This window comes from Lampetra planeri, chromosome 22 (genome assembly GCF_965212315.1).
Source record: "Lampetra planeri chromosome 22, kcLamPlan1.2.h2, whole genome shotgun sequence".
Lineage (NCBI taxonomy): Eukaryota > Metazoa > Chordata > Hyperoartia > Petromyzontiformes > Petromyzontidae > Lampetra > Lampetra planeri.
Window position 1 is genome coordinate 11,125,056 of NC_136128.1, and position 11,241 is coordinate 11,136,296.

General features: G+C 51.7%; 1 protein-coding gene across 2 annotated transcripts; it reads left to right on the forward strand.

Moving 5' to 3' along the window:
• The first annotated feature begins 757 nt into the window (after positions 1-757).
• LOC144725012 (2-iminobutanoate/2-iminopropanoate deaminase-like) lies at positions 758-8,840 on the forward strand. 2 transcript variants are annotated; one of them, XM_078604442.1, is made up of 7 exons: positions 758-968; positions 1,753-1,819; positions 3,138-3,243; positions 4,275-4,329; positions 5,444-5,512; positions 6,348-6,403; positions 8,499-8,840. In XM_078604442.1, the coding sequence occupies exons 2-7, from the start codon at positions 1,764-1,766 to the stop codon at positions 8,553-8,555; spliced, it is 399 nt and encodes a 132-aa protein (XP_078460568.1). In that variant the 5' UTR covers positions 758-968; positions 1,753-1,763; the 3' UTR covers positions 8,556-8,840. The 2 variants fall into 2 exon arrangements, with proteins under 2 accessions (XP_078460568.1, XP_078460569.1); XM_078604443.1 differs by having other exon boundaries at positions 840-874.
• The last annotated feature ends 2,401 nt before the right edge of the window (positions 8,841-11,241 follow it).

Here is an 11,241-nt window from a genome sequence, read left to right on the forward strand (position 1 = left end):
AAAACTAAATCCGATGATTGGATCTATGGTGCCATCAGTACTTGGTCTGGACCTCCCCGAGTTCAGCTTAGCCATAAATGGGTAAATGTTAGATGAGTAACTTGGTAGGGAATGTAGCGGTGGTGCGGTGAATAGGGCACTGCTATGTACTCGGCGACTTGGGTTTCAGAATCTTTATACTGGAGAAATCCGATGAGCTATGAAGCTCTTTCACAGATAGGTTTAATTCCCGGTCACAGGTAACAGTGGCGTGCGAAATCTGAAACAGTTCCAAATACCCCCAATTATCAACCCGATGGATAAAGTTCCGTGGCATATTATTATGATGATGGTAGCAAGTAGGCTTGTCAATAACTTGTTCTTATGCCATCACGAATTGCTCTGCCATGACTTGGCAACATGAAGACTCCCAACTGATGTTCTGTTCAAATCAGCGTCGACGCGCCGTGGCTCATTTCCCGTTTATGGCCCCGAACCAGTGGTGGAAATTCCACATTCCTATGGCGGGAGGGCGATGGTCCATCCATAGGACAACCACTATCCACTTGTTTCATGGGCTGAGTCATCATCTAAACCATACACGGTAAACAAAACCACATGTTGAAATTACATAATACAACAAAAACACTATTGACATTGGGATACAATCCTCTGCCGGCAACAGCGCTCTTGTCAGCAGTTCCAAATTCCGTTCGGCTCATCGTTCCGTTGACCCCCAGGCCGCGTCTGTTGCAGTGACGCGGGAACGCCCCTGCACATCCGAGCGTGGATTTGCCGCTTGCAATTTTGCCTCCTAACGCGTGCGCCTGTGTTTGTCTTCGTATCTGCGAGTGTGCCCGTTGGTGTGACCGTGTGCACGCGTGCGACTTGTGTGGTTAGTGTGTCAATGTTTACGTCTTTGTGCGTCTGCGTGACTTTGTGTTTGAGTGGAGCCGGAACTGTCTGTGCGTGTAGGTAACTGTGCCTGTGTAAGTCTGCGCATCTGTCCCTGTCCGTGCCTGTGTGTGTGTGTGTGGGCTGTGCGGATGTTGCTGGGGAGCGGTAGTGTAGCGGTTAGCGCACTGCGCTACGAACCTGGCGAACCGAGTTCGATTCCCGCTCACGGCCAACACCAGTAGTGACGATCATCTAAACCGGTCATGGGCCTCCCCTAGGTCGACTCGAGCTCAAATGAGTACCTGGGGTGGTGTGTAAACATCGCCACTGGGGAGACAAAGGCACCCACCCCCTCGTGCGCTGTGTCGGCCTTCATAGGTGCTGGCTAACAGCACTTGCCCCAATAGTCTGTTGAAGGCTATACGGGGGATTTTTGTCTTTGTATTTTGGGGAGCGGTAGCACAGTGGTTAGCGCACTGCACCGGCGACACGAGTTGAAGTCCAACATCAATGAACGGGTGCTAGGCCTCCACTAGGTCGACTCAGCATTAAATGAGTACCAGGACGGTGTGTGTGAACGTCAGCAGTGGGGAAACAAAGGCGGCCGGGCTTGGTGCTGGCCACCCCACCCCCTCGCGAACAGCACTTGCCCCCCAGAGCCTGTTCAAGGCTATACGGGGTGTCTTTGTATGTGTGCGTGGTTCTGTGCGTGCGCGCGTTTGTGACTCGGCCCCTCTGTCCACGTTGTGTGTCAATCGCCCAGCTGATAGCGCGCAAAGTTGACCGCATCCTACCAAACGCAGCTGTTTTTAGCCGCAAAAGCTTGCAGTGTCTCCTCTTTTTGTGTGCGTATTTGACTCGCGATCTCTGCTGCAGTCATCGGTGTCATGGATCCAATCGAGAGACGGATCGTCAACGCGTACCCAAACCCGCTGCCGTACAGGTGAGAGAGCACGCGTTCGGCCAAACCTTGATCGGCTCCTTATCAAGGAGCTGCTTTCGTGTCGTCATTTATTAGGGGCTCACCGTCTCGTATTCACCAGCACGGTGCAATTGCGGCTCTTGAAATGCAGGCTGCTTCAAAACAATTTTTTAAACACTTATACGGGATTCTAGATGTGAAGCTTTCGTGACTGCAAGGATTCATACTCTTAGTTTTTTCGGTAAAGTCACGTAGGTAATTTTTTTAAATAAAAAAATAATACTTATACGGGCCTAACGTTTTTCATGGGAAAATAACGGATAATACTACGCTGTAACATGGTAACAAATGTATGTTAGTAGTTTCAAAAAGTTAAAGAGTCTCTACTTGTTCGCCATCATTGTCAGCGCGTGCCTGGAATCTTCTCCAGGTGGTCTCCAGAGGCACATTTCTCGTGGCGTTGTTGCAAATTCCAAGAAGTGTTAACGTGTTTTCTGTAGCACCCTGTATTTCACCGAATTATAAAAAAGTGGCTCTTCTTCTTGTCGTGTTTTTGTTGCCGACCTCTGGATGAGAGCAGTGGTCATTCACCTCCATCGCAATAGAATAACGCCGCGGTTCACGTCTCCATCTTTTCACGTCGTTTCGCAGATACGTCGTCGCTCTGTTATTATTAACAACACCGCGGCCAGATTAAGCGTCGCGTCAACCCCCACACGCTCACGTCGCTGCCAGCATCGTCACCGTCCGTGCCTTGTCCCGACCCGTCGCCTCTCAGCCCACACCACCCACCTGCCACTCCCCCCGTTCTATTGCCGTGAAGGGGTGAACCCCATTCTTGTTATTCTTGGTTCTTTCGGTAAAGTCACGTCGAAGGGAAATAATAAAATAATATAAATATAAAACAATAAAAATTCTCACGACGTTTCGACTGCAACACAAGCAATCGTCATCAGGTGTGAAATCCACAGCAAGAAAATTATAATTTTTTTAAATTTGAAATTTTGAAACTTTTCAGAAAATTTGAAATTATGGTCATCAGTCATGATCAATCCACTGCTGGATGATGGAAGCCCCCACCTCCCCGTCGATCTTGCAATGCGACAATCCACCTTAGCCCCTCCTCCCCCCCCGTAGATTTCATGGCTCCATCTCCGCGGCGGACGTCCCTCTTGTCCACCGCCTTCCTCCTTCCGCGCCAGGAAGCGCACGCGGAGGAACGCCTTGAGCACGCGACTCGGCAGTGGCCTAGACCATGGGAGCAGCAGAGGAGAAGGAGCGGTGGCAAATGCGTGGTTGTGCCCCCCCCCCCCCCTCCTACCCCACCCCCCAACGGCAGCCAGGCGGTGCAGGCCGGCCGCACGCTCTACGTGTCCGGCCAGGTCGGGTTGGAGCCCGGCTCGGGGTTGTTGGTCCAAGGCGGGACGGGCGCACAAACTCGGCAGGTGCGTCACGTGCGTGCGTCACGTGCCTTCGTGTCTGCTTGTACGCGGTGCCCACCGTCGTGATATGATCGCCCGACATCTGCATTTTGCAATTAATGGATAAATATTTCAATTTTTAAAGTCATTAGAGGCTGCTCGGAGGTCAGCGGCGCTGAGAACCTGGGTTCGACTCCAGGTTCTCCGCTGAGCCCGTGGTCAATCCGGGATGTCAAGCGAAGCGGCGAGTTTGGCGATCGATGTTGTCGGCCCGGTCACCACTGACTGCACAAAAGCTACATTGGGTTTTGCAGGATGTGGCGAAATCCCACCTCGGTGAGCATTAGGGCTCTTCCCGTTCGAGTGGCGTGCGCCGAAATATGTTGCTCACTGCATCAGGGTGCATAGGAATGTATGTGGATGTTCAAACTTCTTCCGCACCGCACGTAGCGTCACCGTGATAATCGGAGGTGCTGCCCCCTCGTGTGGATAAGAGGTCACTTGTGAGTTGGTCTCAGAAGTAGTTCTGTAATTTCTAGTTCTGCGGGCAGCTCTGTCTAACCCGAATGGATTCCTCCGTCCGGTGGCGCCAAGGGCACCCTCCTGGGAATACGCACCATCAACAGATAACAACACAATGACATGTTTACGTAATTACACCTTTAGTCCCTACTGGACATCTGTGGAAAGAGCTTCATAGCTCATCGGATTCATCCTGCTGCAGTCTGAAAAATGATTATGATTTTTTAGCACTACGAGCCCGGCCACCCGAGTTCGATACCGTCTCACGGCCAACACCAGGGACGATTATCTGTGCCGGCCCCTGGGCACCCCCTAGGTAGACTCAGCCTCAAGTGACCGTCTGGTGCGACGTGTAAACATCGCCACGTGGGAGACAAAGGAGGTCGGGCGTGGTTGCTGGCGACCCACCGCTCTCATTTGCCATGACGGCCTTAATAGGCACTCACCGACAGCACTTGCCCCGACGGTCCGTCAAGGCTATACGGGGGATCTGTATCGTTTGTCTTTGTGTGTGACGTGTGTGACGTGCGCAGGCATTGAAGAACATCGGGATGATCCTTAAAGGCGCAAATTGCGACTACAAAAACGGTGACCACGTGTGCGGCGTGTGTGACACGTGCGACGTGTGTGATCACGTGTGTGACGTGTGTGACCACGTGTGACACGTGTGTGACGTGTGTGACCACGTGTGATCACGTGTGTGATCACGTGTGTGACGTGTGTGATCACGTGTGCGGCTACGTGCAGTCCCGTTTGCACCCCGAGTCGTGAGCCGAGCGGCCGTGGCTACGCCGCTGCGCGTGACTGCTGTTCGTAACCCAGCCCCGTGGAGGCAGCAGCGAGGGGTTGGTGGATCACCGGTGCCGTGACATGGCCCCCCACGGTGGGGGGGGGGGTAGAGCGGCGGTCTTCATCGCAAGGCCCGCGGGCCACTGGGGGCCCTTGGTGGCCTTTAATGCGACCCCCCGACAATACACAAAATAAAGTGATCACCCCACCCATCATCATCATCTTCGTCGTGCTGTCAAACCCCAAATTGTTTCAAATGTGTGGCGGCCCTCACACTGATGATGCCTTGTCGGTGAAAGTTCCCCACCCCCCCCTACCACCTCGTCTGAAAATAATGAAGAACACCGGGATTGAGTGTTGTCCCCTCGCACGCGTGGATTTTTCTCCGGGTCCCCCGGTTTTCCCCTCCACATTTACAAACACGCGTTCAGGAGTATTTGGCTGCTATACATTTCCACGTGTTGGGCCACTTCGCTGAGCCACCATTTGTGGCCAGGTCGCTTCTGAAGAAGAGCTTAGTGGGGCTGACTTGGTTTAAAAAAAAAAGTTTTTTTATCGTTTATATAAATTATACCACGAGACAAAAAGAGGAACTCCCTGCATGAGAGAACAGACTCGTCTCATTGAGCGTTAATAAAAGCAAGTGCCTGGGCTGGGCCAGGGCTCGTCACGGCTAGATGTGTGGAAGGGGGGGGGGGGTCGAGACTCACGATGGAATGGCAGCCAGAGGGAGTGGAACGAACCCGAGAGAGGTACGTACGACGCGGAGACGGAGCGACGCAAACGGCTCGCGTGCGGGAGTCGGAACGGGTCCGCGTGAGACGGCGACGGCTCAGGGAAGCTTTCAGTCCAGCAGTGGATAGGGAACGTCTGCCGCCGACGATAGACCTTTGATGACGCTTCTCGTTTGCAGTGGTCAAGACCACCGTGCTGCTTGCCGACATGAAGGACTTCTCCGCCGTCAATGAAGTCTACGCCGAGTGTGAGTGGCTGCGAGCCTGCGTCAGAGGTCGCAACCGGGTACCCGATACCCGTACCCTACCTGATACCCGGCCGGGTACGGGTACGGGTAGCCGTTTGCGACCCTGGTGCGGCCGGGTACGGGTACGGGTAGGCCGTGAGTCACTGGTGAGTAACCGGTTGTCACTCATTTTGGGTAGGGTACGGGTACGAGTAGGGAACGGGTACCGTTTGCGACCCTGGTGCGGCCGGGTACGGGTAAGGAATCAAAACCCGTTTGCGACCTCTGGCCTGCGTGGCTGGACTCGACTTTGTTTATATCGAAGGGGGCGAGATGTTAACTGCCTCGCCTGGTCTGCAGGAGGTCGGGGGTTCGATTCCAACCCTGACGCCTGCTGCTGCTGTATATTTGGAGTTTGCGGTGTCTCTCTCGCCGTGGTTGCGTGGATTTTTTGTTCTCCGGCTCCAAACTTAGAAACATGCATCTATATATTACCCATAATAGAGGTTTTTGGGTTAGATCGCGTAACTATAAATGTGTCGTTAAACCCGCCACCACCCGACACAGCCAATCCCGTGCGGGGGGTGTAGCGGTGTTGCAAGTTGACGTTATTCCTGATTGTTGTGGTTACAGGGTGGGCAGCAGAGGGCATTGCATCAAAACCACTTGTTGTACTGTACTATCCTCCCGCGTCCATGCTCCCCGCCGCCTTCACCGACCGGCGCGAGGTCTGGTCAAACGACTCATCCGGCAGTGGAGTGACACGGCGGCTGTCTGCGTGAACGTGTCGTTCGTGATGGAGTTAATCTCTCTCCCCCTCTCTCTCCCCCGCCGCCGTGTGTGATCATGTCCACAGTTTTCTCATCCAGATTCCCAGCCCGGGCGGCCTATCAAGTGATGGCGCTGCCCCGGGTACGTTGACAATGATGAGATACGACGTAGCTGGGCAGGCAAACACATTGTCCTGCGGAGGGAGCTGGTAGGAACGTTGGGTTGCTCGGTCAATGGTCAGGGTCAACGGCGGCGTGGTGTATTCCGCAAATATGGCCGACTGCGAGGGTGGGCACAAGCCGGCGTGAGTAGGTTAAACGTTGAGTTTTATAAGGGCACCACGGGATGACCAGCCCCTCCTCCCTCCCCACCCAGCCCCACCCCTCCACCCCCCACCTACCCACCCAGCCCCTCCCCACCCTCCCCTCCCCACCCAGCTCCTCCCCACCCAGCCCTTCCCCACCCTCCCCTCTCCACCCAGCCCCACCCCTCCAATTTTTGGATGCACGACGGACAAACGGACACAATAATCCCCTGTGGGCTAGTCGAACCAGGTGGTTCCTACCAGTATATTGGCTGCGTCATATACACAATGCCCCGTGGCTCACCCAAAAAGTACTTTTCTTACACAATCCTTCAGCCCGACTGCCTTCAGCCCGACTGCCTTCAGCGATTGCGTAGTTTCAGCGGCGGCGTCGATTCAGCGCGCACAAACCGTGGACCGGGTTTTGACGCACGGCGACTCGTCAGCAGTGCCAGGCTTGCTTGAACGTGTCCTCATCCGTGTTCGTACAACAACAGCGTGGAGTTGCAGCGCTCATGGCCTCGTCTCCAGGCGCTGTGTACAGCCGGAGATGTTTATTGTGTGTTCGGTTGTAGGCCTCTTTGTGAGTCTGTGGGTCTCGATGTGAGTCTATGGATATGTGTGTGAGTCTATTGGTCTCTGTGTGAGTTTATGATGGGTCGCTATGTGAGTCTATGGGTCTGTCTCTGTGAATGTATGGATATGTGTGTGTGTCTATTGGTCTCTGTGTGAGTCTATGATGGGTCTATATGTAAGTCTATGGGTCTGTCTCTGTGAGTCTATGGATATGTGTGTGAGTCTATTGGTCTCTGTGTGAGTTTATGATGGGTCGCTATGTGAGTCTATGGGTCTGTCTCTGTGAATGTATGGATATGTGTGTGTGTCTATTGGTCTCTGTGTGAGTCTATGATGGGTCTATATGTAAGTCTATGGGTCTGTCTCTGTGAATGTATGGATATGTGTGTGTGTCTATTGGTCTCTGTGTGAGTCTATGATGGGTCTATATGTAAGTCTATGGGTCTGTCTCTGTGAGTCTATGGATATGTGTGTGTGTCTATTGGTCTCTGTGTGAGTCTATGATGGGTCTATATGTGAGTCTATGGGTCTGTCTCTGTGAGTCTATGGATATGTGTGTGTGTCTATTGGTCTCTGTGTGAGTCTATGATGGGTCTATATGTAAGTCTATGGGTCTGTCTCTGTGAGTCTATGGATATGTGTGTGTGTCTATTGGTCTCTGTGTGAGTCTATGATGGGTCTATATGTGAGTCTATGGGTCTGTCTCTGTGAGTGTATGGATATGTGTGTGAGTCTATTGGTCTCTGTGTGAGTCTATAATGGGTCGCTATGTGAGTCTATGGGTCTGTCTCTGTGAGTGTATGGATATGTGTGTGTATCTATTTGTCTCTGTGTGAGTCTATGATGGGTCTATATGTAAGTCTATGAATCTGTATGTGAGCCTATGGGTCTGTCTCTGTGAGTGTATGGATATGTGTGTAAGTCTATTGGTCTCTGTGTGAGTCTATGATGGGTCGTTATGTGAGTCTATGGGTCTGTCTCTGTGAGTGTATGGATATGTGTGTAAGTCTATTGGTCTCTGTGTGAGTCTATGATGGGTCGTTATGTGAGTCTATGGGTCTCCAATGTGAGTCTATGCATCTGTATGTGAGCCTATGGCAGAGGTGGGACAAAGTCATTGTTATGCAAGTCCAAGTCGAGTCGCAAGTCATCAAATTCATGACTCGAGTCTGACTCGAGTCCAAGTCACATGACTCGAGTCCACACCTCTGGCCTATGGGTCTGTCTCTATGTGAGTCTATGGGTCTCTTTGTTGTGAGTCTATACAATGCGATGTGGATTTGTGATCCGTGGTGTCTAAATGCGACTGCATCTCAAATGAAATGCCGCGGGGCTGACGCTCTTTGCGCTGTGCAGGGAGCGAGGGTGGAAATTGAGGCAGTGGCCGTGTTGGGACCCATCTCAGAAGCCTAAACAGCAACAACAGCAGCAACCACAACAGCAGCAGCAACAACAACACGTATATTTTAATGAAATCTCCAAGCCTGTACAGTCTGATTGTATCAATCAACCCGTGTCATCTGCGAGAGCCAATTATGAGTCGTTATCGCGCTTGCATGGGCTTCAGCATGATTACCCCGGGATCACGACGTGCTCTCACCAGTTGTGATTAAACTGCCGACGATGTCGTCCTGAGAGTGGCTGATGGAACATTTCTGTGACTTGGCGAATAAAAGCATCGAGTGGACGGGGACGAGGGCTCTGCTGTTTCTCCATGAGAGTTTTTTTTTTTGGGTTAAATCGCGTAAATATATAAATGTGTCGTTAAAACCCGCCACCACCCGACACAGCCAACTAGTAAGGGTTGTCACGTAAACAGAACGTGCCAATTCGTCACTAGTACAGCACACCAGATCTGGCTGTCGCCTGATGAAGCTAGTTGTATTTACTGAGTGGTTATGTAATGACGACGACGAACCTCTCTGCTGTGACAAGACACCTCGCTTTGGTGCCACGTTAGCCCAGGAACAAATGTAATTTCGACCGATGTAACTTCTCCTGCAATTGGCTTCGATTCCGACCCCCAGCCGTTGAGCTCGACACCTTCGTAGCTGCAATAAAACGGGCCTCCGTCCGTGCCACGATGTGCGATGGAAATGAGACTTTGACAAAGCACTCATGACAATCTTCTTGGTTCTTTCGGTAAAGTCACGTAGAATAGAAATAATAAAATAATAAAAATAAAACATTATATTATATTTTTATTTATTATATTATATTATTATATTATTTTATTCTATTCTCTTATTTTTTATTTTTTTTATAATTATTTATTATTTTATTATTTCCATTCTACGTGACTTTACCGAAAGAACCAAGAAGATGAATCCCTGCAATCACGAATGCTTTAAATCGAAACTCATGACAATTTGTACTTTTCAGCGCATCCGTACGCCGCCGCGTGATGCTGAGAAAATATCCCAAAGGCCAAATGTTTGTTACCCCCCCCCCCGCGCGCGCATGTGAGAGTGTGCAATGTTGTATCAGCTCGGTACAAATGTATTGACGGCGGGGGATGATACGGAGGTGTTACTTTAGGGGTATTCTTCCTAGAGAGTCTAGAGTCTTTGGTGTCGACACGAGCTGCTGCGTGTCGCAATGCAATGAAATCTAAACAGATTGTCCGGGCCTGCTGAAGACACGCGTACACACACACACATTCTGATATATCGCCTAATGCGTTAAAATCTCAACTCTTAATTTCCGATCAACCACGACCTATTAATAACGATCGCCATTTAAGTTAAATTGAAGTCATATCATAAAACAATATATTTTTTTCTTATTTTTAAAACCGCGCGACGTACGTTTGTACGGGTGCCAATCGCGGCACCGTCAGCGGACTGACTTCTCGCGAGAACGATTCCAGATCATTTCCCCGGGGGCCTCCGCTTGGGTTCCCAATCATTCGGAGAAAGTTCCCCGCTTACATTTTGAGTGTCAACCCTCGCACCACCGCACCTCACGCGGCGAGGCAGCGGGGACAACGCCATCCCGCAGCATCGCACACGCCACCCAAACAAATCAAATCAACAATCGGCGATTTGGCCAAACGTCTCCAGGCAGGACCCTCCCGAAACGGTTTTGAGACCCGATGAGGCTTTCCCTTGCGAAGTCAAGAGGTCGTCTCGGCCAGTTGTCATCGGCGCGTGGACTCCCCGCATCGGTCACTTCCCACAGCTGACCTCCAAGGTTTGACCTCCAGGTCTCATGGCCACCACCAGCGTCTGGCTTTAGATCTTGCCGACCCCTTGGTAGCTGACCTCTGGGTGCCACTCCAGTGTCCAATCTCGGTAGACTACCCTCGAAAGACAAAGATCCCCCGTATAGCCTTAACAGACTGTAGGGGCAAGTGCTGTTAGTGAGCACCTATGAAGGCCGGCACGGCACACGAGAGGATGGGTGGCCAGCACCACGCCCGGCAGCCTTTGTCTCCCTAGTAGCGATGTTAACACACAGCGCTAGGTACTAACTTGAGGCTGAGTCAACCTTGAGGAAGGGCCCAGAACGAGTTCAGCTATTCGTCATCGGCGTTGGCCGTGAGCGGCAATCGAACTCGGGTCGCCGGGTTCGCAGCGCAGCGCGCTAACCGCTCCACCACCGCTCGCCTCACTTCCCCTGGTCTCCTCCACCCTGCACGCATGTCCCATCCATCACAACCTTCTCCTCCTCGTGATTACATCTACGACGCTGTGGTGCCACCACCTATTCCCCGCCTCCAAGCTGATGACCCTATCCTCTACCCTGGACACGTGCCCCATCCATCCATCACAACCTCATCCTCCTCCTGATTACGTCCGTGGAAATTTCTTGCTACGTTCTGTTCCCAACTTTTGCCCTACTATATCGTCCGAGCGTCCTCCACATAGATGGACATGATTATACTTGAACATCTATCGTTGGCGTGAGTTGGACGGCCGTTGCGTGCAGACAAGAAGAACCCCATACGTACACGTGTGAGTTAATGGTCAGGATTAAGTTTTAAAAATATCAATAATAGCCATCTACAGTCCTTTATAAATCCACTGCTGGATGAAGCCCCTTGTTCCAAATCTTTCGGCCATGGGGGTTGTTTGACCATACTTCACCACACTGGTCA